The sequence below is a fragment of the Pseudophryne corroboree genome, chromosome 7, assembly GCF_028390025.1.
Source record: "Pseudophryne corroboree isolate aPseCor3 chromosome 7, aPseCor3.hap2, whole genome shotgun sequence".
In the NCBI taxonomy this organism is placed as follows: domain Eukaryota; kingdom Metazoa; phylum Chordata; class Amphibia; order Anura; family Myobatrachidae; genus Pseudophryne; species Pseudophryne corroboree.
Window position 1 is genome coordinate 229,385,618 of NC_086450.1, and position 27,343 is coordinate 229,412,960.

Sequence of the window (27,343 nt, forward strand, 5' to 3'; positions counted from 1 at the left end):
GTAGAGGCTTGTCATAAATCAGGTAGAGGCTTGTATATTATGAGAAGGTTACAGTAATAATAGAGATTACTTGTAATGTTGACTATCTTCAGAGACATTTTTGTGCTGCCATCACCTTTTCTTCCCAGTTATACTGAAGGGGTGGTATTCATGTGACCGGAGGTCGGGAGACCGGTGGTCACATGACCTCCACCGACATCCCGCCCCCTCACTATCCTGATGGTCCGCATGCCGACCAACAGGGACTATTTCCACTCGTTGGTGTCCACGACACCCAGCGGTCGCCACCGAGCCCACAAGGGGCTTGCTGCACTTGCCCCTCCCCGCCGGGATCCCGGCGTCGGTATGACCGGCGGTCTCCTGACCGCCGGTCAGACATACATACCGACGCCGGGATCCCGGCAGCATACCGGTAAAGGCATGGCTTTATCTGCATGGTTTAGACCTTGGGACTACTTCAGTATATAGTGTTTATCATTTACCGGTTTCGTTTCGTGATGCTGCAGTTTCCACATAACGAGGACAAACCACCAATTTAGTGAGACACTTAATGTGTCAGATTGCTCCTCAATTTCCATCATTTAGAAGAACAACCTTTATTAAAGAATGAATAAAACCTATTGGCACTAGATCAGAGATTACAATATACAGTAATCTCCAGTGGAGAATACTCATCTTTATTCGCACAATTGAGGCCTGACACTATACACCAAGGAACAGAAAACAAGTTTTCTCTGGCTGGGTCCACAGGATTATCCACAGGATAACATAGGGATATTGTCGAGCGACAGCGAAAATGGCACCAACACGATCACGAGCTTTCTGGCCTCCCAGGATGCATTGGTGCCTCCACTATATAGTCCCGCCCACTGACTCGGTCAGATCATTTTTTTGCTTGGTGCGGCAGGAAGCCGCATGGTCACAGGGCTGCTGTGAATAAAGCAGCCTAAAGCTATTATTTTATTTTTATAGACTTACTATATTTTTAGAGCGACTTATCTTAACAGCGTCTTTAACGCATATTAGAAAGAGTCGCTCCAACAACTCCCCACCGGGTCGCAACAACGCTTACCTTCGGGTATCAGTGCTGTTTCGACGGGCGTCTGTGTCGGATGTTCTAGCAGGTTCAGCAGACGTAACCAGGCTGTGGCCGGAGCATGGGAAGACGGTGAGTCTATGGACTTCCTCTTACTAGAGGGGTCAGGACACAGCTACACTGATTTGGTGGAGACTATAAACAGTGTGTTGATGCGCCGAACAGCTCGAGTGTGACAGCGCTACGCTCCGGGGATCATAGGCGCCAGGACCAGGTAGAGGCCGCGATCCTGGGAGTTTAAGTCAACGGGGGGTTTCAGACTCTCTCCTGGCCGTCCCTCCTCTGAGTTCACGGCCAGTTCCCGTGTGTCTCTCGTTTCATGAACTAAATGACCTCACTTCCGGCTCAGACGCTACCACGAGGGTACTCGGTCGCAGCTTAGACGCTGCGGTTGTGTACACTGGATATAAACCCGCCCAGACCGAGTCGCAGGCCTTAGCGTCTGCATACACGTGGAAGTCGCTCAGCGTCCGTGTCCGTTGGTGAGCGTCCGTGTCCGTTATCAGTTATCAAGAGCGGCAGTGTACACCAGTAGCGTCTGAATCCACTCAGCGTCTTACGAGCGTATTTGCTTGGATATGGAAGTGTGGTGAGTCTCCCTGTATCCCGCTCTCTGGAGGCAGGGTATACAGTACTAGAAATTCTCTCTACTTCTTAGTATGCATTGTTAATTTTTAGTACCTATTGCATATGAGACCTGCATATTACTGTGTTTTCTGCATGTTATGTTGAAAATAGAACCAGTTAAAACAGAAGTACAATTTTCCTACTTATGTATAAGTTATTATGGAGGTTGTATTCTCATATGACAATGTCTAATGCTTTAACATGTGACTGACTGCTAGTATGTGTGCTGACTTTTCTGTGTAATGTCAGTCCTGTTCTGACCCTCAAATCAGGTGCACTGTGGTCAGATTGATCTCACCTCTATATACTGACATATAGGGTGTTCTTCAGTCACAAAATTGTGTAGTCGATAACAGGTTAATACCATGTCTGTGAGCGGCAAAAGTGATGAGGAGAATTTATCAAGCACTCCTATAGCCCTAACATGCTTATCTTGTAAGTCAGGGGTAATTGATATGAATCAATTGGTCACTTATGAGGGTTTGTGTGCAAACTGTTTCGCTTTTCAGCGAAGTAAAAAACAGGAGTTAGTTCAACCACCAGTAGAGCCACCATGGAATATGTTCGCAAAGACTCTGTCTTCAATAGCGGACAGGTTAGCTCCGGTAGCACCACCTCAAGGGTTAGGTTACACTATGAACCCATACATGCAGCTCCCCTCCTATGGTTTGGTTCCAGTAGCCTCTACAAGCAACCAAGGGGCAGGTAAGACTAAGACAGATACGTCTGTGTGGCAGACTACACAAGATGATACATCGGATGATGATGAGGAAATAATAGAATCAACTCCGTATGATGATCAGTCGCAGAGCTTTAGTTCAGAAGATGTAGATGAACTTATTAATGCCGTGAAGGCTGTGCTTTCTTTGGAAGAGCCAGCCAAGACAGCGTTAAAAGCAAAAACACCTGTATTTAAACGAACAAAATCAGTGAAAGCTGAATTTCCAGCGTCAGATGAGTTGACGGAAATGATGGATGAGTCTTGGGCAGCGCCCAGTAAAAAGTATAAGATTCCTAAGAGATGGGATTCTTATTATCCATTTCCTGCTGGGGATTGTTCGAAGAGAGAAGTTCCTCCAAAAGTAGATGCACATGTTCTGCGACTCGTGCATAAATCTGCTTTACCACTGTCATCTAACTCTTTGAATGATGTCACAGACAGAAGGGTAGAGAGCCTTTTGAAAAATATTTTTTCTCTAGTAGGAGCAGTGGTAAGACCTGCTATGGCTTCGGCCTGGGTAGCAAAGGCTATGGGCGAATGGATAGAGGAACTAGAGAACAGCATCCCTTCTCCTACTGGGGAGCAAGAGGATCGTTTTTGCCGTTTAAGACAATCTGCCCAGTATTTGGAAGAAGCAGCAATTGATGTAGGTACAGTTGCTTCTAAAGCTTCAGCCTTGACAGTAGTCGCTCGTCGAGCAATTTGGCTACGTACCTGGAAGGCAGATGCAGAATCCAAGAAAGAATTGGAAGCATTGCCTTTTGTGGGTAATATATTATTTGGAAAACCTTTATCGGATATTCTAGAATCAGAGGCTGAATCGAAAAAGGTCAGATTTCCGGCTACCTATAACCCGAAGTCCAAGGGTTTAAAATTTCGCTCATTTCGCTGGCAAAGCAAAAGCTAAAGAGGAGCCTTAACAAGCCCAGTTTAAATCCAGGGGTAGGAAGCAGTGGGCTAGCAAAAAGCCAGCTTCCAAACCTGAACAGAAACCCTCAGCCTGAAGAGACGGGCCTCCGCCTGGAGGTGGCCGACTCCTTCAATTTGCATACATATGGCAACAGTCAACAGCAGATGCCTGGGTGCAGAAGGTAGTATATCAGGGGTATGGGTTCCCATTCAGGAGGCAGCCTCCTCAAAGATTTTTTTGCACCAGCCCGTCTCGTATAGAGTCGAAGGCCAATGCCCTGCAAGAAGCAGTCCAAAAATTACTGCAGTCAGGTGTGATTGTCCCAGTACCTCCATCACAAAAGGGACAGGGGTATTACTCCAATCTATTTCTAATCCAGAAACCAAATGGGTCATATCGACCAGTTCTAAATCTGAAAATGTTGAAAAAATACATATGGATCCCGAAGTTCCACATGGAGACGTTACGCTCCATAATGTTGGCTATGGAACCGGGAGACTACATGGTATCTCTGGATGTACGGGATGCTTACCTACATGTGCCTATAGCACTGTCACATCAGTGTTACCTCAGGTTTGCCATCCTCCAGTAACATTTCCAGTTCCAAGCTCTGCCTTTCGGGCTAGCTACAGCACCCAGGGTGTTTACCAAGATCATGGTGGTTATGGCAGCTTGTCTGCGCAAGCAGGGGATAAGAATATTCCCATACCTCGACGACCTGTTAATCTTAGCACAGTCGCAAGATTTACTGTTGAGCCATCTCCAACAGACGATAGTTTGTTTACAGAGACACAGGTGGCTCATAAATTGGGAGAAGTCGTCCCTGAATCCGTCACAGTGGATGGTTCATTTGGGGGCCATATTGGATTCAGACCTACAGAGAGTTCTCTTACCAGAGAAAAAGATAGTCAAGGTGCAGGTCATGGCTCAGGAAGCGTTGGAAGCCCAGACAATGTCAGTCCATGCAGCAATGCGACTGTTGGGTCTGATGGTATCAACCTTCGACATGGTGGAATATGTGCACTTCCACTCCAGACCATTGCAGCACCTTATTCTGACCGAATGGAACGGAAATCATCAGACGATAAAGAAACAGATGATAAAGATTCCAGTAAAGGTAAAAAGGTCTCTAGTGTGTTGGCTACAGACAGACCATTTAAACAAGGGGAGACCCTTTTGGATAAAAGAGTGGCAAGTCCTGACAACAGATGCCAGCCTGCAAGGCTGGGGGGCGGTACACGGAAGCCTATGGTTCCAAGGAAAATGGACCGCAAGGGACAGTCGCCTGCCGATAAATCTGTTGGAGATAAGGGCCGTTTACTTGGCTCTAGTTCAGGCAAAGGACAATCTACAAGGAAGACCAGTCCAGATCCGCTCAGACAATGCGACGGCAGTAGCATACCTCAATCATCAAGGAGGAACTCACAGCAAGAGTCTGATGGAGGAAGTAACTCCCATTCTAAGATGGGCAGAACTCCATCTCCCAGCATTGTCAGCAGTATTTGTCCCGGGTGTACTAAATTGGGAAGCAGATTTTCTCAGTCGGCACACCATTCAGGAAACCGAATGGGCACTACACCCAGAAGTGTTTCAGACACTGGTGAACAGATGGAGTCTACCAGAGATAGACTTTATGGCGTCTCGTCTAAACAACAAAGTTCCGAGGTACGGATCAAGAACAAGGGACCCAGGAGCGGTCCTTATAGACGCACTGTCAGTAGAATGGAGGTTTTAGCTGGCATATCTGTTCCCTCCAAAATCTCTTTTACCCAGAGTAGTGACAAAAATAAAACAGGCAAAAGGAGCAATCATTCTAATAGCTCCAGCTTGGCCAAGAAGGCATTGGTACACAGATCTGTTGAGAATGTCCATGGAAGCACCGATACTGCTCCCTCAACGTCCAGATCTGTTAATGCAGGGTCCTTGTTGTCACAGTCATCTGGATCGCCTATCTTTGACGGCGTGGCTGTTGAAACCTCTATCTTAGAGGCTAAAGGATTTTCAAAACAAGTAATCCAAACCATGCTTAGAGCAAGAAAGCCTTCTTCGGCTCGTGTGTATCATAGAATATGGCAAGCCTATATTCAGTGGTGTACTGGAAAAAATTACAATCCGAAATCTTTTAAAGTAGCTAGGATTTTGGATTTCCTTCAGGCAGGATTGGATAAAGGGTTGAAAGTTGCTTCCTTGAAGGTGCAAGTCTCAGCGTTGACTGTATGGTTTCAGCAGAAGATTGCTGACCTACAGGATGTACGTACGTTTTTCCAAGGAGTAGTACATATTCAACCTCCATTTGTTCCTCCTGCAGCTCCCTGGGATTTGAATTTAGTTCTTAAATTTCTTCAGGGTCCTCTGTTTGAACCACTTGAGAGAGCAGATCTTAAGTGGTTAACGGTTAAAGTTCTTATTTTACTGGCAATGGCGTCAGCCAGAAGAGTGTCAGATTTAGGAGCATTATCATGTAAGTCTCCTTTCCTAAGTTTTTTTCCAGACAGAGCAGTTCTCAGAACGAGATCTAGTTATCTTCCAAAGGTGGTATCAAAATTTCACCTGAATGAAGAAATTGTAGTCCCAGCTTTTCAGATATCGGGACTATCTGCGGGAGAAGCGTCGCTGGACGTGGTCCGGGCTTTAAGAATCTACATAGATCGTACTAGTGCCATCAGGAAAACAGATTCTCTCTTCATCCTCTACGAATTCCATAGGAGAGGTTGGCCTGCTAGTAAACAGACGCTGGCGAGATGGCTCCGAATGGTAATAGCAGAAGCTTATTCTCATACAGATCTCCCTATTCCGGCTAATGTCTTTGCACACTCTACACGTAAGGTAGGTCCTTCTTGGGCAGCACAGCAGGGTGCTTCAGCAGAACAGATATGTAGGGCAGCCACATGGTCTTCCATAAACACATTCATCAGACATTATGCCTTGGATACTTTTGCCTCTCATGACGCAGACTTCGGGCGAAAGGTCCTCCTGTGCAATCAGGAGCGTCCCCACCACTAAAATGGCTTTGGGAATCCCAATTTTATCGCCACCCAGCCAGAGAAATATACGTTATGGTAAGAACTTACCGTTGATAACGTGATTTCTCTTATGTCCACAGGTATCCACAGGGATCCCACCCTGACGCATCTGATTTGAGGATCTAGACAATCACTAAACCTCTTCCTTCTTGTATGGAAGGGTGTGCATGTGTGTTCTTATCGCCTGTACAGGTCTCTACCCAAGGTTCCTGCCTAAAATCGCTGTGGAACGAACTGATCTGACTGAGTCAGTGGGCGGGACTATATAGTGGAGGCCCCAATGCATCCTGGGAGGCCAGAAAGCTCGTGACCGTGTTGGTGCCATTTTCGCTGTCGCTCGACAATATCCCAATGTTATCCTGTGGATACCTGTGGACATAAGAGAAATCACGTTATCAACGGTAAGTTCTTACCATAACGTATATTTCTCTGGCTGGGTCCACAGGATAACATTGGGATTCCCAAAGCCATTTTAGTGGTGATTGCACAGGAGGACCTTTCTGCATTTAAATACTATATACATTTTCTGAAACAGAGTTTTCAGTACATCAAAAAAAAAAAAAAAAAAACCCATCTAAAATTCAAGAGAATCCACAACGAACAATGTTTAACATACCATGACATTGTTCCATCCAGGTTAGTATTACTGTGAAGCCTTTGATATAGGGAAAGATAGATAAAGGGGGGATATATACGTGGTGTGTGTATATATATATATATATATATATATATATACACATATGTATGTGTATATATATATATATATATATATATATGTATATATATACACATATGTATGTGTGTGTATATATATATATATATATGTGTGTGTGTGTGTGTGTGTATGTATATATATATATATATATATATATATATATAGAGAGAGAGATAGATAGATAGTGTTCCCTCTAGAAACTGTGTGCGCCTGAAAAGGGGGCGTGGCCATGTAACGTCATTAAAGTGGACGGTGCGGCCCACAGGCGTTACTACAGGGGCGTTACTACAGGGGGCGTGGGCGGTCGGCGGCATCACTGTTGCGGGCCAGAGGTGCTGGGCTTCCCCCCAAGCTTTCTCCCATAGCATGAATGGATGCCGTGCACATGCGCACAGCATCTTTACACGTTGGGAGGTCAAGAAGCGGATGACTGTTTTAGCCAATTCAACTTACTGGAGGCTGATGCTGCGGGAGTGAGCGGGCTGGTCCCCCCTCACACACTGCGGAGCCGGATGAAAATGGCAGCCACACTGATCCTCCCCGGCGTTTTCTTTTATAGGGTCATTTACACAGAGGAGGGCTGGGTATGCCTCGTGGTAGAGGCAAACCCAGCCCTCCTCATCTCACCAGATCCCCAGTAGCCTACAGTATTGCTGAGAGCTATCAGCGTGACAAGCCTAAGGCAGCTGCGGGGAGGAGTGACAGCGCGGCCCGGCGGCAGTGAGCAAGGCAGTCCTTTGGCAATCAGCAGGGCGGGCACAAACGGCAGGGCGCATTCTGTCACTCAGAAAAGGGGGAAGGCCCAGCGCCCCGCGAAAGAAGGGTATATATACATGTGTATGAGTACTGCAGAGTAAACTTGTATAATATAGGTGAGCAGGAGTATTGCAGTTAGATCAATTGTCGGATCTGTTATCCCAACAGCGGCATCCTGTCTGCCAGAATAACAACAGCGAGTCCCCTTATGGGCTCACTGCGCTCACCACACATTAGGCCTGGTGGCGAGATTTGCTCGCCACAGGTTCTATTCCCACTCGGTTGGTGACGTGGACCCACCAAGCGATTGGAATTATGGGCAGGTGTCTGTATTCCAGGTGCTGGTAATATGTAGGCTGTCAGGATTCTGGTGTCAGTCTCCTGCCTGCCGGGATCCCGACAGCTGACATTTTGACTGCATCGCCTATTGTCACCTACAGGTAGGCCTTAAATAATTTTTTTACGTGGTTTTTATTTTTGTCCTTTAACTGTCTTGTGCTGTGTGAGTAAATCTGAATGGCTCTCTGTACTTTCTGACCTGTCTGCTCTCTCTTGCAGCTGAAGATGATGTCGGTCATTACTATAACCGCACTAACCACTTGCTTCTTTGTAGATTTTCTTATATATTCTGTCTGTTTTAATATGCTGCTTTTCTACATCACATGCTAGCCAGGAGCAGCCGCATCCCTCGACCGAGCATGAGTCAGGGGTGCAGCCGCGACACCAGCCGTGAGAGCAGCCGTGATACAAGTCCCGCTAGGGGCTTCGCACCACTCGGTGAGTATTGCTAGATCAAAATCCCCTTACCCAACCCGCAGCAGCTACAGTAATTCTGACTAAGCAAACCACCTCAATGTCCATAGTCCTAGAACACAGTATTGTGTATTATGTAAAATGTCTTTTACATTTTGAAAGCAAGCTACAAACTGTTATTTTGGCTGATTTAGTAATATGCAGCCACTGAGCCATCAGATTCAAGCCAAGGTAAGAGTTTCTGGCTTGTTACAATCTTTATATTGTATTCTAAAACTTACTAAACACTTCTTGTAACTCCTTTTTCCTGTATTTGTGTTATAATAAGTCTGTTACTGTTGTATTAGAATACTTAGATGTCTGTTGCGTGTTGATTGAGTTTTCTTCGTATCATTTAGTATGTGATATGCATGTTACATGGTGGAAATCTAAATTCATTTCCACTGCATAAAAATCTTTCGCCTCTTCTATATTCATATAGCCTTTCAGCAGAGTGACACGTCGACACATTTTTTCTAATCTGTTATAGCCTCTAATGACATACAGAGCCTTTCAGGAGTGAAGGAACTGCTGTAAGGTCTCTGTATTTGGAACCTTAAGACAGTGTAAAAGGAATTAGTTAGTATTGCTTTTTTTTCAGCCAGGTGAGTTACCAGAGATTATAAGGACACTTTCAGAATAATTTACTGTCTACTTAATCGTTTCTCTATAGAGCAGACTTAGAAAACCGTGAAACTACAAGTCTCAGGATGAACAGTGCAATACAAGCAGGTGGCTGGTATAGCACTTTCCACTTTGTAGTAGCACGTCCTTTAGTGATCCGCATTTTGATACATGAATGCTTCATACAATAAGGCTGACCAGTCTTCACCAGCAGAGGTCAGGTTTCTCCATAATAAAGTTTTCTGCCTTTATCACTTGTGCATGTAGTCAGTCCTGAACCATTTGTTTATTTTTTAGATAATTACCTGTAAAGGTGGCCATCCACTACTCAAACTTGTCTGAACTGCAGATCACATCAGATTTCTCTTGAACTCTCCCGGGAGCGTCCCGGAAATCGGATCGGACCCTGGCTTTAATTTTCACTACATTCACTTCAGATATATCTGATGCGATCTATCATGTGCCGACAGATCGCATCAGATATATCTGATGCACACATGCTACATGTGATTGATCTGATACTGCTGCTGCTGCCTCGTTCTGTGGTGGGCCAGTCAAGTGACGCTTCAGATGAATCTGATCAGATACATCTGAAGTAAAAAAAAACACTCCGATGTGAACCTGATTTCTTCAGATTCAGATAAATAGTTGGGGCAGCCTCAGAGATCTGTAGTTCAGACATATCTGATACGGGAGTGCGCATCGGATCTGAAGAGCCATCCGATGTGACACTTTTCTTCAGATTTGATGGTTAGATGCATCGAAATCTGAAGAAAACTGCCCAAATCGGACTAGTGGATGGGGGCCTTAAAAGTAGCAGATGGCGATGTATAGATGTGTCCTCATACATCCTTGCTGCAGTCACGCTAAACAGCCCTTCAAGTCGCGCCATGATATGGTGGGATTCGGTTGCGGCGAGCACCTTTTTTTTGTGGGTTTTTTTTACACGAAAATGCATCTTAGTTGCTAAATATGCAGAATGAAATAAGATGCGTGAGCAGATCCTGCTGATTAAAAGGCTGTGCAGCATGCCTAAATCCTGGTGATTAAAATGATATGCAGCATGCATATATTCTGTGTGTAATTGCGGCTGTATATGCATCCGAAAATCCATGTTACAGTGTTTTCCAGGAAAACACTGTAGCATAGCATTTGGAGCTACCGAGTCACACGGCATTCACGCATTATGTTGCGAGTGCGACTTATAGCGCACGGAGCAAAGATGTAAGAGGACACATCTTTATGGTAGGTTTCTGTACAGGAACTGGGCAGACTTTGTGTAATCTTTAATAGAGTACAGATAAGCTTGATCTCTAGATGCCCATTTTCTGATATTGGAGAATTGGTTATGAATCTTTTGTGAACCTGCACTAACAACAATAAATATTTTTAGCCAGAGGCTATTCATTAAATTCACACTCTGCTTCCTGCCCCATTGCTGTAATTCTGGGACCAGATAAGTCCCCAGTAATCTCAGTATAGTACTGTATGTGTGCTTGTTTGTCTCCTTGTTATCTGTGGTAACCCTCTGGGTGTTTGCCATTCCTTCCTTTTTGCAGCCTCTCGACGTCATTCCAGGTCCACTAGTGCGCTCTCCACCTCCGAGTCTGTGGGGCAGTCAGGTGAACCTGTGCTAATTGCATGAGAGCTTCATCATTAAATGTGCTTGTATTTTCTGCAGGCATCATGCCTTCACATCCATCATCCCATGTTATTATGTGTTGCTTTGTCTTGCTAAACAGTGTTTTCTTTATTTTGTTTGTTTTTAAGCTCACACTTCTTGTAAACTGAATAGACAAAATGTTAAAATAAAGTCTAAAAGACTGCAGTAAGATACAATGTGGTCTAGTACTTTAGAACACAAGTTTTCTTTTACCTGCTGAACAGTCAAAAAACCCACTATAAGTTCCCCTCTGTGTTCTCTTCATACTTGTAGAATTAGCAATATAGAAGACTTTATGGGGGAGATTCAAATGTCTGAAAAGTCAGTTGGGAATCTGTTTTTTCCTATCTAATAGACAGGAAAAAACAGACTCCCAACTGACTTTTCAAACATTTGAATCTCCCCCTATGTATTTATATAGTGTCACCATATTACCCAGTTCTATACAAAGAATATTTGTCATTCGCATAAGTCCCTGCCCAAATGGATCTTGTAATCCATATTCTCTATCACATACAACTAGTGCACACATACAATTGGGTTTGTTTGTTTGTTTGTTTGTTTGTTTGTTTGTTTTAGTTAGCAGCCAGTTGAGCTACCAGTGTGTGTTTATTGTGTGGTCGGAAACCCACATAAACTTGTGGGGAACATACAAACGCAACATACTCCAGGTTCTTGACCTCAGTGCTGTGAGGCAACAATGCTAATGTGCCTTTGTGGTGGCCCAACTCTTTGTTCTTTAATCAGGAAAGACCATATTATGATTTAATGTAATATTACAGGCACAGACATAAGTCTATGGTATTGCATTTTAATGTCCGTATAAAGCATCCTTCTGTTTTGGTGAAGAATCTATAAACTTTATGAAGAGGTTAAGTGGAACTGTTGCCCATAGCAATTAACTGTATTCTAGTTATCTTTTATAGAATGTTTAATATCTACATTTCTCCTCTTTAGAAGGTTTGAAAAATCTATCCCTAGTACTTTTGTGTTTTTTTTTCCCCCTCAAACTAATGGGCGGTGTCTTAACATGTTCCTTAACAGATATTTGTAGGCCCATCAAGTTACTCATCTTAGGCCCGGTCCTTAGGCTCCTGCTTTTTCTTCCTTATTTGCAGAATCTGTAGGCTTCTCCTTCTCAGTCCAACCTGTAGGCGTTTTTCCAGGTGTGCATTGCCTTTTTTGTTTAAGACATCTATGGCAAAGGTCATTCTATCTCGGATATTACCATCTTTAGTTAGGAAATTAGTGTTGGCAATTTTTTTCTAGCAGACTCTGTAGAAGAGGTGACTGGATTTGAAGACCATTTCTCCTAAATTAAGCCTTAATAAAATGCCCGTTTTTGTTTTTGCCCTTCATGCTTACTGAAAAATTCTAAACATAAGGTAACAAGGTTTTAGTACTGTAATATATTTCTTTCACCTCTCTGTGTTGACTGTTATGGCCTATGACCAGTATGGTCAGAGAATGGAAGTCAAAGCTTGAAAGCTACAGCTGGTATTGATATTACGGAGCACATCTGTGTCATGGACTCTTTGTCATTGTAAATTGAAAATTGATTGGTATTAGCAGACAGAATGAAGTCGGGGCACAGTACAAAGTAAATGATTCTCAACTGATTATCAATAATTCATGTTGCAGATACAGTACTTTAATTGTGTTTTTGTTCTCAGAAAGAGGAGACAAGATGTTGTAGAAAAAAAAAGTAATATCCTACATTTATATTAGGTCAGTGGTTCCAAAATGTTTTTGAATCACAGCGCCCTACAGTATCAGATTTTTTTTCACGGCACTTGTAGGCCAAAAGTTTCTTATTGAGAAATTTAGAAAGAGATCTTACATTAAGTAATTTTGTTTAAATGTCACCCTTAGGTTCATGTGGGGAGGTATAAGATTTGCTTCTGTTTGTCCATATATTTTATGATTGACAGCAACCAGCAGTGGTTATGCCTATTACATTGACCATAATTTGAATTGGTCCTGGACCACCAACCCAGGGCACCCTTGAAAGTTTCCCGAGGCACCCCAGGGTGCCACGGCACAATTTGAGAAACACTGTATTAGGTTATAGGAAATGTATCAAAAACGTGGACGTGAGTATATAGTGTTATATATTATCAAACAATTTCCATCTTAATTGTATAGTGAAAGAGCCTATATATTCATTTGTACTGAGGGCCACTGAAAATGCTGATGTCATCATGTCATGATCGTTTTGAGACTGGCAAAGTAAAATATTGTACATAGTTAACACAGGGTCTGTAATCCACGTCATGTAACTTAGCTTTTTTTTGTGTGTGTGTGTATTATCCATTACATTACCGCTTTCTTTTCAACCATTCTTTTTTTTTTTTTCATTTTACTTTCATACAGGTGAATTAAATTCATTTTAAGCTCTAATGCATTGGAGGCAACTTCTGTCCATTGATTTAAGCACCAATAAATTGTGCAGGTTTAAATTTTCATAAACTTGATTTTCTCAAGTAGAAAAGCTCTGAGTCTCCAGCGGTTACTACAATTCCCTGCACACCACCATATATGTGTAACAGCTAAAGAGACTTGGTATTCACAGACTGCCTGTTGGCTATTGGTGGACAGATGTTAGCTGCTGCGTTCTTCTAGTCCAATTAATTTTGTGCAGAATTCCTACAGTTTGTACAGTTGACTTCTGATGGGCAAACTCTTTGAATTAAGATAATTAGGGGAAAAAAACTGAACACCTTTTGGTTATTTGCATAATGTGGTTTAAGGAATGGTCACTATACCTGTGTGTGTTATTGCAATGTCATACAGCCTATCTGGGGATAAGCTAAGGTATAAAATGTGATCCAAATGATCGCAAGCCTGGGAAATAGATCTGGTCTAGGTATTTGTTAAATGCAATCCATCGTTATCACACATTCAAAGTGACATCATTTCAAACCCTGCAATATATTTGATTAAAATATAAAGTTATGGGGCATACACACTGGCCGATTTCTGCATAAAAAATAAACAATAACGACATTTATGTCGTTACCGTTTTTTTTTTTATAGCTTGAAATCGGCCAGTGTGTATGGCGGTCAGATTGATGAACGATGCGCGCTCCCGCATGTCGCTCAGTGTTCATCAACATTGAGCGGACATTCAGCTCAACCCATCAATGTCAGGCTGAGCTGCATGTTCAAGAATGGCGGGACTAGGGTTCATATGGATAACTGATTTATTTAATGTGTATGCAAAATACTTCATTCACAGTAATACTAGGTACATCTGATGCAGAAAAATGGCAAGTGCGTTCTTTTAGTATAATCACCAGGGACATTGTCGGGGACGAAAATTTCCATGGACATATCTTAAAACCTGTGAAATTGCACCGGAATATGATTTGGTGATTAGCATGCAGTCTATAAATAATATAGTGTCATTAGTTTTGAGAGGAAAATCATCTAGAGACGATCTCTAAAGGAAGTAGCCTAGACTGGGGTAAAAATCTTACTAATCTATTTGCAACTGCTTATTTATTTATCTATGGATAACGTTGACTTCTTGTTCCTGAGATTTGCAGTGGGGATATAGTCACTCATTATGTCGACACTTGATAATTTGGAGACCCGTTGCCTGCATCAGTTTGTTGGCACAGTTAAAATGCTATTGTAAGTGGGGAATTCAATTGTTTATTGTCGCCTGTCTAAAGTGGCCGGGAGCTATTAAGTTGTTTTTGGACACTTATTACATGTCTTGGATTTCAGTTTGCAGCCTCCTGAGATTCTTTTACTGCATCGCTCCTGGATTTTGGGCACCTTAAATGGCACTTTTAGACGGGAGAAGTCGCTTTATGTAACTGATGCCCTATGGGGTGATGAGCTCATTGAATGGCACTCGGTCACTTTTGACGAGAGCTATGGCAATATAATTGAATTTCCCCCAAAGTATTTTAACCAGGTCACTAGGACAACTTTAAACATTGGCTATATCCATCTTTCTGCAGCAAGGTACACTGGTATTCCACAGGGAATAACATTGGGGTGTAGAGTTGGATCTTGATCCGAGGCACCAACAGGCTAAAGCTTTGACTGTTCCCAGGATGTATTGCACCACCTCCTCTATAACCCCACCTCCAGGCACTGGAGATCAGTTTGTAAGTTGGTGCCTGCAGAGCAGGCAGCTAACAGGTGGGGCTGCGCTAGGCAGCCCTGGAAAGAGCTTTTTTAGAAGACTTCAAGGACTGCAGCACTGTTTATGTCATTCTGACATTCTGTGCTGCAGCTCCATTACCTCCACCAACAGTGCTGCATACTCCTGCGGCCTAGTTCCCGGGTACTTGCAGCGGAGGCGCACCGGACTTCAGGCACACACCACTGACGCTCTTCTGGATCACGTGGGTGCACATCAGGGAGGAGGTAAGAGGGTCCCCAAGTGGGACCTGCCGGTAAATCGCGGGCCCAGGAGATGGACCGCACCACTGGCGTGGACACTGTACTGCACAGGGACCCCACTATATCAACCAGAGCAGGAAGCACAGGTCGGATTTACTAAAATCCGTTTACAATAGGCTCCATAGTACTGATGGTGAAGTCCAGCAGAGGGGATAAGACGCTGACCTATAGCCCCTCCCCCAGCTCTGGGCACCATCTACTGCTGGTGTTCCCGCCCTGGAGCTGCATCGCTCTCTCCCTCACAGAGATTTTTGCACCTTCTTCGCTACTAGCTGGGCTGATCTCTGGGACTGCTGGGCTAAGTCTCCTCTGTAAAGCCGCCTGTCTCATCAGCGCTATGCTTTTCCAGACACTTACAGTAAGTATTCTACATGTCATTTTAGACAGTGTTAGTTAAGAACAAGTGTACTGCTAGCTGAATATTTGGTACAAGTATTCTGTGACATACATCCAGTATCTACTGTGCTTTGTTATATCTATACTCATACATAGTTATAATAAATATATATATATATATATATATATATATATATATATATATTTCTCCTTCATCCACTAGGGGCCACTGGAGTGTAGTTACAATGGGGAGATAGTAGGTGGTATTGGTAGCTGGCACTTTAAAAATTCTCACACTGTGGCTAGCTCCTCCCCTACTATCTCCCCTCCAAGCCAGTCTTAGTTAAGTGCCCGAGGTAGCTGGTTCACTTGGGTTTAGCTGAAGAATTTTCTTCTTTTTTCTTTATTATTTTATTTTTCTTACACACACTCACAGACTGGCAGCTCTGCCACTGCCAGTCTGCACCGTGGGAGCTGCCGGCGGGGTCCCATCGCAGCTGCGTGCGGCTAGGGATGGGCCCCGGCTGAGGGAGACACTGAGCTCTCCTGAGTTGGCGGACACCGCTGCGTGCGGCGCGTGTCGCGGCCACTCCATCCAGCAGAAGATTCCGGCAGCATGGCAGCGGTGAGTATCAAAAAATGGTCGGACACCGCTGCGTGCGGCTTGTGTCGGGACCACCCCACCACAGAAGATTCCGGCTGGACGCCGCTGCGTGCGGCGTGTGTCGGGGCCGATCCACCAAGAACACAGTGGTGAGTGAAGTATACTTTATTTGTGGTGGCTATGTATGTTTTTAGAGCAATGCACTGTTTATTGTTGTACAACCCACTCCAGAAGGGCTCTCTGGGGCTGTAATGTACTTTATTGTATCCTTACCTGTCCTCCTCATGGAGAAACAGACAGGATGATTGGGGGAGGCTGAGTATGTGTTTATACAACCCTGACTGAAAAACGGGTGTGTGTCATTCTGATAACCCTCTGCTCCCCCAGCTCCCCGCACCCCCCGCACAGATCCCCACTCAGCGCGACTCACAGAGCCGGCACAGGGATCCCGCTCGAGCGCAAAGCAATGTTTAAATTTGGCGCCTTGTACGGAGGGGGCGGAGCTAAGTCCCGCTCTGTAGAGCGAGCTCAGCGCTCCCTGCTCCCAGGCGGCGACTCGCGCTCTGTTCAGCGCAACACTCCCCGGCGGCGGCTAGCAGATACAGGGCTCTACTAGCGCTGTATAGCGGGCTCAGCGCTCCCCGGCGGTGACTCGCAGGCCCAGCGGAGGGTACAGCTCGCTTCCCGCTTAGTTTTGCAATAAGGCGCCATAGCCGGGGGGCGGAGCTAACTCCTGCTCTGTACAGCGGGCTCAGCATTCTCCGCTCCCCGGCCACTGTTATAGTGTAATAGGCATTTATGTGAGTTTAATGCACATGGTGCTGAGGAGAATGTGATATAGTCAGAGTGGCTCAGCACTAATCCAGTTATCCACTATATAGATTTTATCGCATAGCCCAGAGGAGTTTCACTCTGGCGGCCATTTCCTCCCTGCACAGACCTGGCTTCATATTTGCAGTGTCTCCTATAGCCCAGTGGGCTAATCTTGCATACTCAGAGACAAATACAAATAAAGTCCCAGGTATATTAACAGTTAACCTGCTTTACTCAGCGGGCTCCCAGGTCTCCCCGTCGCTAGGCAACAGCTCTGGGATTTGTAACTTTTCGATACTTCAGGCTGCTGAAATATAGATACATTCCTCCTGCAGTAGAGTCCTCTACCCAGCATTTTCCTACTTGCAAATCAGGGAACCTGCTCTATTACAGTAGCTGGGACTCAGCTCAATAATAATTAAAAGGATCTACTGTGCAGTATTTATTTACCTACGGTGTGTGTGTATATATACATATATAGTTATGTTTGTGCATGTATATATATAGATATATATATATTTAAGTGCGTGTAGGTATGTATATAGATAAATCCATAAAATACCAGATATAGGGGATAAAAGCCTACGGCCACACCACCCTGAACACGCCCGATCTCGTCTGATCTCGGAAACTAAGCAGGGTCAGGCCCGGTTAGTACTTGGATGGGAGACCGCCTGGGAATACCAGGTGCTGTAGGCTACTTCCGCAATGTTTTCTAATAACAACATCTTGCACATAACATTTTCCCCCATCTTTCTCACAGGCTGGTCACCATTTTGAAAAGCCAGCGGAACCTCAGAGAAACATCTGGTGCACCTTAATTAGCGGTACACTAAATACAGGGCGGGGTGTTGCCTTCCCTTTATTATTCCTTGTTGTCACTAGTTACTAATGCTATTTGTAATTGTGGAATGCGTGTAAGGCATCAGACAAATAGCGCTGCGGCTCAGTACGCTAGTAGCGGGTATCTGAACAGGGGTTTGAATCCAAACAAAACTTTAAGGAGAACTCCTATAGCCTAGGGCTAAGACTCCTGTCCCACAGCGCAGCGTTGCTGGTTCAGGTCTCCGCTGCTCCAGAAAGTTTATTTTAATCGTATCGGTCACTACACATTATAGTGCACACCTTACGTAGGGCTCTGTTTATTTAACCCACCTTTTCTCCTTTCGTTTGTCTCTCCTGGGATAGTCGAAGAATTCCCTCTTAGGTGTGAAGTATGCGGCGGAGCCATCTGCTTCGCCCTCCACGCACCTGCACACCCCTGTTTGATCAATGATGCAGGTAATGTCACTATTAACCAGACAATAACTCATCAGGTAAGCCCTTGGACTTTGGTTTCCAAGGTCACAGGATCAAATCACAGCGGGACCAAACACACCTTTCCAAAAAGAAACTTTGCTAACATTCCATGCATTACTGATGTCTGTTTTCTGTGGATCTGAACCAGTGTCTCAGAATATACAGGTACATAATACAGCAGTTCATCTGATACTGCAGGTAAAGGAGGAGGACACGTCAAGTCCATCAGGGTTCCACGCCATTGACGAAAATGACAGCGACTGGTTCAGTTTCGGATGAGCTGGGCAGGCTCCGGTAGGCGGCCGACAGACACCCGAATACACAATATCAGGTATCAAACAAGGTTTGTTTTCCTATCTTTTCCCCGCAGATGGCAGGAGATGGTATCAGAACCTCTCTAGGGTATACACCTCGGTGTATCGCCGGTCCATCAAGCCGCCGTTTTCCTGAGGCAACCTTGCTCAGGGATCCATCGACATATGCGGCAGCATGGTTCTACCGTATCCGGAGCAGGTAGGTTGGGGAACAATTGTCCTCTAGGTTACAGGATGCTTCGCATCAGGATCAATTGATACTTTGATACAGGTCAGAATCACGATTCTGCTTTATGTTCCTTGGAGGTCTCCATGTCTACAGACTCGGACCCTGCATCTTCGCTTGGGCTGTCTTAACCCGACGACCTCTGGGGCTGCGACAGTGACAAGTAAACATGAAATCCTACGGGGCAGATGGTTCTGGGGAAGGAACTTTCTGCAGGATTTCTTGAACCAATGGAGGTAGGTCCACTTTGATTTCTCCTACTACTGCCCCAGCTCCAAGACAGACCTTTACTGGTCTTCCCTTTAGATTTTTTCGTGCCCTTTCAGGTTTTTGACTCCACACGGGTGATATCTTCGTCGCCAGGGGTTCTCAGGGTAAAAAGGCTGAAGCAGAGGTTCAACATCCTCAGTCCAGTCTGATTTTATGTCATCCTATACACCCATTACACCGGCAGGGTCCCAGGGTAGGCGCAGGTCGATGGGAGAAGGCTTGGGCGGTTACAACCGTCTCAGGAGTCCCTCGGCATAGGTCGGCTGATTTACGTTGACAAGAGAGTCATACTGCAGGCTGCGCTCCATAGGTTTCTAACCGCAAAGGGTGTTGATCCCTGTTTTTCACATATCATTTGAATTAGGACAGTTCTCAGGCCTTTGTTTTCTTTTCACGTTCCGAAGCCAAGTGGCTCGGACAGGCCTATTCTGGCCTTACAATCCTTTTAGTCTGTGATTGCTAGTTTAAACAAGAAAGGGAGTTTTATGTGTCCCTTGTCTTCAGAGATGCCTGTTTACTGATTTCCGTTGGACAGGCTTTTCTCAGATTCCCCCTTAACAGGATTCTCATTTTCACTGTAAGTCCTTTACTCTTCTCTCTTCCGCTCCCACAGAGTTTAGGAAGATAACAGAATAACTCTTTTTCAAGGGCAGTGGGTGACGTTGGTTCCCTAATGGGACAATTTACTGCTACTATCCCACTCTGTACATTAGGTGGCTTCTGAATATCCGGAGGATCCACGAGCTTCTGATTCGACACAGATCCAATTTATGCTCCGCATAGACGTTTCTCAACACGGTCCGTCAGAGGTTTTTTTCATTCCTCGGCACCTGAGACTCTATTTCTTCAGTCAAGTTGCGACGTAATGAGTGGTCGCCTCCATTCCTCTCGGAACGGGGGACAACAATCTTGTTTCCAGATCAAGCCACCAGGTCAGACTCCTGGGTGAGGGAACATGCCCCGGAGTTTTGTCAGCTGGTCCGCTGTGGGCGGAGATTTCGGATCGACCTCAGGGCGTTCTGACTGACTCTTTAACCCTTTATTACTCTCGGACGGCAGTAGCCGTGGAGGCCCTCAGGGCTCCGGGGAGTTTTCTGGTTATTCTATCCTGCCTCCTTTTCTATTTCTACTTCATGTTCAGTAACACAGGAGGGGATTATGCGTGCTAGTCCTCTCGGTGGCGCTGGTTGGGCCACGCATGACTTGAAGATACAGATACGCCTGTTGTCAGTAGAGGAGCCTTGGCTCCTACCTCGACTGGACTGTCTACTTCAACAGGCTCCTTTTTTCTCCTTGTTCAATTTTACACTGGTTTCGGTTACCCGTGTGACTGTTCACGAGACCTCAGAAGGGAGGAGTTCCCTAGTTCGGTTAGGCCTACTGGGCTCCGATTTCAGAAGTCTATTACCTCTTCTCGCTTTTGCCACTTTGGGAAAACTTTATGGAACATAATGAAGATAAAAGGGGTTTTTTCCCCCTTCTTCCAGTTACCATTCATCTTTGGTTTCTCTGGGAGGTTTTTTGCTCCGCTGCGCTTCAAACCACACTGACCGGAATTTTAGGTCTCTGCCTTTTTCGCTTTTCTTCCAAATGAGATTAGCCTAGCGGCCGTAAGTTCGGCCTCTTGTTCAGGGAGTACTCTATTGGCAACTCCCCGGGCTGTGCTTCGGCCTCAGCGGTCGTTTCTTCCAGAGGGGAGGTCCATTTTTCATATAAATCTGACACTAGTGGTTTTCAATCCTCTCTGAATGTTGTCAGGGCTCGTCAACTCTCTCTACAGAGGTCTCAGGCTATTCGATGAAGTGTTTTTTCTTCTTTGCTCTGGACGATGCTCCCGTACTAAATAGCCGGGGCCCCAGCATATGCTGGACAGTTGGATACATCTGATCATCAGACAGTCTTCTTGGCGGTTACTAGGGAACCTCCGTTTTCCATTTCAGCGCGCTTTACGCGCATTGTAAGACCTTCGTGGGCAGCCGCCCGCGGGGTCTCCATGAATATTTTGTCGGGCGGCTACTTGGTCAAACCGACATTCGTTTTGTCAAATTCTACAAGTTTGACACTTTTACGGCCTCTGCATCACTGTTTGGCCGAGCAGTTTTTACAGGACTCTCAGCGCTTTCCCACCCGTTTTTTGGGAGCTCTGGGACGTCCCCATTGTAACTACACTCCAGTGGCCCCTAGTGGATGAAGGAGAAATCAGGATTTTGGTACTTACCGATAAATCCCTTTCTCCGATTCCACAGGGGCCACTGGACGCCCGCCCAGCGCTGTTTCTCCTGATTTTTGTTTGATTAACGATTGCAGATCACCATATGACTGCTTGTTGGGTTCAGGCTAGCCTGGTTTTTTGTCAGGTTCTGTTCCAGGTTTAGTTTGTGTTCGCCTGGTTTACAGGGCGTCGTTAACCTCCTCTACCTTACGGTTTGTTTATTACAGCTCTCCTCGGGCACAGTTTAACGTAGACTGGCTTGGAGGGGAGATAGTAGGGGAGGAGCTAGCCACAGTGTGAGAATTTTTAAAGTGCCAGCTACCAATACCACCTACTATCTCCCCATTGTAACTACACTCCAGTGGCCCCTGTGGAATCGGAGAAAGGGATTTATCGGTAAGTACCAAAATCCTGATATACACACACACATATACACTGCTCAAAAAAATAAAGGGAACACTTAAACAGCACATCCTAGATCTGAATGAATGAAATATTCTGATTAAATACTTTGTTCTTTACATAGTTGAATGTGCTGACAGCAAAATCACACAAAAATGATCAATGGAAATCAAATTTATTAACCCATGGAGGTCTGGATTTGGAGTCACACTCAAAATGAAAGTGGAAAAACACACTACAGGCTGATCCAACTTTGATGTAATGTCCTTAAAATAAGTCAAAATGAGGCTCAGTAGTGTGTGTGGCCTCCACGTGCCTGTATGACCTCCCTACAACGCCTGGGCATGCTCCTGTTGAGGTGGCGGATGGTCTCCTGAGGGATCTCCTCCCAGACCTGGACTAAAGCATCCGCCAACTCCTGGACAGTCTGTGGTGCAACGTGGCGTTGGTGGATGGAGCGAGACATGGTGTCCCAGATGTGCTCAATTGGATTCAGGTCTGGGGAACGGGCGGGCCAGTCCATAGCATCAATGCCTTCATCTTGCAGGAACTGCTGACACACTCCAGCCACATGAGGTCTAGCATTGTCTTGCATTAGGAGGAACCCAGGGCCAACCGCACCAGCATATGGTCTCACAAGGGGTCTGAGAATCTTATCTCGGTACCTAATGGCAGTCAGGCTACCTCTGGCGAGCACATGGAGGGCTGTGCGACCCCACACCATTACTGACTCACTGCCAAACCGGTCATGCTGGAGGATGTTGCAGGCAGCAGAACGTTCTCCTTGGCGTCTCCAGACTCTGTCACGTCTGTCACGTGCTCAGTGAGAACCTGCTTTCATCTGTGAAGAGCACAGGGCACCAGTGGTGAATTTGCCAATATTGATGTTCTCTGGCAAATGCCAAACGTCCTGCATGGTGTTGGGCTGTAAGCACAACCCCCACCTGTGGACGTTGGGCCCTCATACCACCCTCGTGGAGTCCTTCTGATCGTTTGAGCAGACACATGCACATTTGTGGCTTGCTGGAGGTCATTTTGCAGGGCTCTGGCAGTGCTCCTCCTGTTCCTCCTTGCACAAAGTCGGAGGTAGCGGTCCTGCTGCTGGGTTGTTGCCCTCCTACGGCCTCCTCCACGTCTCCTGATGTACTGGCCTGTCTCCTGGTAGCGCCTCCATGCTCTGGACACTACGCTGACAGACACAGCAAACCACCTTGCCACAGCTCGCATTGATGTGCCATCCTGGATGAGCTGCACTACCTGAGCCACTTGTGTGGGTTGTAGACTCCATCTCATGCTACCACTAGAGTGAAAGCACCGCCAGCTTTCAAAAGTGACCAAAACATCAGCCAGAAAGCATAGGAGCTGAGAAGTGGTCTGTGGTCACCACCTGCAGAACAACTCCTTTATTGGGGGTGTCTTGCTAATTGCCTATAATTTCCACCTGTTGTCTATTCCATTTGCACAACAGCATGTGAAATTGATTGTCAATCAGTTTGATTTCACAGAAGTGTGATTGACTTGGAGTTACATTGTGTTGTTTAAGTGTTCCCTTTATTTTTTTGAGCAGTATATATATATGTATATATGTGTGTGTGTGTGTGTGTGTATGTATGTATGTGTATGTATGTATGTGTATATATATATATATATATATATATACACACACATATGTATGGGACCCTGACGCACCTAGCTCCTCAGGGTTACAATATAGTGATAGCAGTATGTGATATAGGAGAATGGAATCACACACAACAGCTACAAGCACACTCAGTCACAGGTACAATGCAGAGGTTATTGCATATAAACAATAAAACTGCACTGGACTAGTAAATTACATATACATACATACATATATATATATATATATATATATATATATATATATATGTAGGAGAAGTCGCACTCACGTGTACACATTGAAGCAACGGCTGGGGTGTCATCCACGAAAACCCTCCAGGGGATCCACTTATAGAGACAAGAAATGGAGCACTCACCAGTCTTTTCTTAATAAAGTGTCAGCAGAAGTTTATTGCCCAGACAGCATAGTATGACTGTACATCACAGTCCAATGTGATATTCCAGAAGTAAGCTCAAACGTTTTCGGTCATATTAGACCGTCATCAGGAGACATAAACATCATTCAAAAGCTGTCATGTCATCATAGAGAAATACCATCAGCCTATCTGACCCTGCCTCACCGGCCCCTTATCTACCCACCATTCAATCATCGGCGCCAAAGTGACGTCATAGTGTGGGCGGAGTTAGCCCGTATTATTCAAAGTACTCTAAAACACATCACATCACAATATAAATCCCGCACCAATAACCCCAATAGTGCTCGTACCAGGGTCAGTATAGTTAACCCCCATAGCCAGTACAATTTTCGCTGTCTGCCTCCGGATCCACACATTGATCCACGTTGTGTCTCCTAGCGGTTGCCAAGCAACCATATCCAGGACCATCCCATTATCCTCATCACCCAATCGCTGTCAGAGCGCACGCCAGCGGAAGTGACGTATCGGGGCGGTTGCCAGGCAACAACCCGGATACTTTCCGATAAGCGTGTTACGTGTTCAAAGATGACGTGTTCCAGGGGGTTGCCAAGCAACGCTTGGACGCTTCCCCTGTTCAGATCTCCGTAGGCGGAGATAACATCAGACAAATGGTTGCCATGCAACCGCCGCTAGGCGTCCCCAACTATATTCATAACATAAAACCCACTCCATTACATCAATTCAACAGGATATATATTATTATTCATGGACAGGGCACAGGTGTTATTTTATAACCTAGGGGCCAATCAAAATAGAAGTTAATCAAGTATATATAGGGGGTAAGGCAGCACAGTATAATCCTGGCGAGCCACGCGTGCAAGCCAGGGATTGTGTAGTTAATAATACCACACAATCAGGAGATAACCTGTAGGTAGTAGGAGCCGGTGAGGTACGGAAGACAATATTTCATATGACAAAATACGCATATGAAAGACATAAAAAAGACACACAAAAAAAATATATATAACAAAAATACACCTAAATACTATAACAAAAAGCGCATTGGTCCCAAAGGGTCCCACGTCCCTTATCTAAGAAAAATACCCTGAGGGTTATTCTCATTGAGCCCATTGGGGGCCAATGTTCCCAATTTGAAAATCCATCTTGCCTCTAATTTCCTCAAGATAAGTGTACGGTCTCCACCTCTCTCCGGTTCTGGAACCCAGTCTATGATCCGGCATCTAAGTGCTGATACCTGATGTCCCATTTTGAGAAAGTGTTGTGCAACTGGTTTATCAGATCTCCCAGAAGTGATCGCTTGATGAATCGAACTCCTGTGATTTGCCATGCGTTCTCTAAATGTGCAGGTCGTCATTCCAACATATGCTAGACCGCATGGACATAATAGCATATAGACCACATAGCTCAGCCTACAATGAAGCTTATATCGAATCTTGATCAGTCCACCATTATGTGGGTGTGGGAAAGAGGTGCCCGGCAGCAACGAGCGGCACGTAGTGCACCCCACACATCTGAAGCATCCTGGTTTCTTAGTATTTAGCCACGTGACGTCTTCCTTCGTCACAAAAGATCGACCAGGTTGCATCAGAATCTGCTTCAGATTTCTACCACGCCTATAGGCCATCATAGGCGGATTATCAAGAGTGCCTTGAAATTTCGGGTCAGACTTAAGTAGCGGCCAATGCTTTTTAATGGTTTTAGAGATTACAGGAGACATGTCATCATATTGTGTTACGAATATCATACGATTCTGTTTGCAATCACGTTTCTGGTGAAGCCTCAACCTAGCTTTGGTGAGACAGTTCTCAACAACACTTCTCGTGTATCCCCTCTCGAGGAACCGTTCCTTCATTTGTACAATTTGGGCTTCCGCTGTGTCAGAATTTGTATTGTTACGGAGAACCCTCATGAACTGGGACACAGGGAGACTTGCCTTGAGAGTAGGTGGATGCTTGCTGGTCGCATGCAGAAAAGTGTTTCTGTCCGTTTCCTTTCTATATAATGTGGACCCCAGCTTCGTTCCATTCCGAAATACAGTTACGTCCAAAAAATTTATAGAGTCACACTCACATGCTCCAGTAAAGCGGACTGTCGAGTCCAAGGCATTAAGTTCATTCAACATTGAATGAAATTCCTCCTTGGTGCCACTCCACAGTAAAAATATGTCATCTATAAATCTCCTATAATAAATGATCTTATTCCCAAATCTAGGATAAATATTTGTTGATTCATAGTCATGCATGAAAATGCCCGTGTACATTGGGGCCACATTGGACCCCATAGCGGTCCCTGAGCACTGGAGGCAATAGTCACCCTGGTATGTAAAATGATTGTGGACCAATATTAGCTCAAGTAACTCAAGGATAAATTCACATGGAAGATGCATGTTGCCATGTGTTATCATCAATTTCCTAACTGCCTCAATCCCTTCGGTATGAGGGATGATAGTATACAGAGATGATACATCTAAGGTTGCGAACAATACATTTTCACCAAGATCCCCAAATGCCAGGATATTTTCCAAGAAGTCACTTGTATCACGAAGATAACTAGGTATATAGGGGATGAGTTCCTGTAGGAAACTGTCCACAAACATGGCAAGCGGCTGTAATAGAGAACCCCTGGCAGAGATGATTGGTCTGCCAGGGGGGTCCACCAGAGATTTGTGGACCTTAGGTAGAGTATATATCAATGGACATATCGGAAAGTCCACTTTCAAATATAAGGCAATCTGTTCAGTAAGCCAGCCATTGTGTGTAGCCATATCAATCACCCTATCAACCCGTCTTTTTATTCCTGGCATGGGATTCATAGTACACTTGGTGTAAGTTGTCACATCCGCCAACTGGCGCCTAATTTCCCTATCATAGTCTACTGCATTTTGTAGTACAATAGCCCCGCCCTTATCTGCGGGGCGAATAACGATGGTATCATTATCTCTTAGGGATTTAAGGGCCTGTCTTTGATGGTAATTTAAGTTGTCAAAGACCCTCCTACCATTAGGAATCCTACAATCATGTTCTGTCATCCTTAAGAACGTACGTATACTGGCATTAGTAGTCTGAGGATCGAACAAGCTTGGTTTCAAAAATTGAGTACCAGCCTGTTCAAATCTCCCAGTCTCATCCTTATCCATAAAAAATTCACGTATCCTCAATTTTCTACCAAACGTAAAGTGGTCAACGGCAAAATTAAATTCATCATGTCGAGAGGAGGGTACAAAGCTCAACCCCAAAGTCAGAAGGGAGCTTTCAGCCCTAGATAGAACATGATCAGATAAATTAAATATACATCCTGTATCTACTTCCTCCGACCTCTTCCGCCTGAATCCCCCCCTCCGCGGGTGTGGTCTACGTAATTTCCAGGGTTGCCTGCCCTTCTCTGGCCTAAAAAACCACTCGGAGGGAGTGGAGCACTAGGTTCAGAGTCTGAAGCAGACTGCGACGTGGAAGAATCAACTCCAGGTTTAGCCCTATATCTCTGTGGTCGATATGTTCTCTGTT

The 27,343-nt window shown here is 45.0% G+C and overlaps 1 protein-coding gene and 1 non-coding gene across 35 annotated transcripts in view; both read left to right on the forward strand.

Annotated features, from left to right (window-relative positions):
• The window catches only part of CLASP1 (cytoplasmic linker associated protein 1), a 773,091-nt gene that overhangs the window by 432,666 nt on the left and 313,082 nt on the right, over positions 1-27,343 (forward strand). For 17 of the 34 annotated variants that reach the window (XM_063933995.1, XM_063933998.1, XM_063934000.1 and 14 more), the window contains 2 exons: positions 8,518-8,625; positions 10,824-10,886. The exons of 12 other annotated variants lie outside the window; for them this stretch is intronic. In XM_063933995.1, the coding sequence (XP_063790065.1) occupies positions 8,518-8,625; positions 10,824-10,886 (171 nt within the window). The remainder of the gene's footprint in view (positions 1-8,517; positions 8,626-10,823; positions 10,887-27,343) is intronic. 5 more of the 34 variants (XM_063934002.1, XM_063934007.1, XM_063934010.1 and 2 more) reach the window with 2 other exon arrangements.
• Positions 17,680-17,798, forward strand: LOC134946248 (5S ribosomal RNA). The gene has a single exon (XR_010182161.1). It is a non-coding gene; the product is annotated as a 5S ribosomal RNA (ribosomal RNA).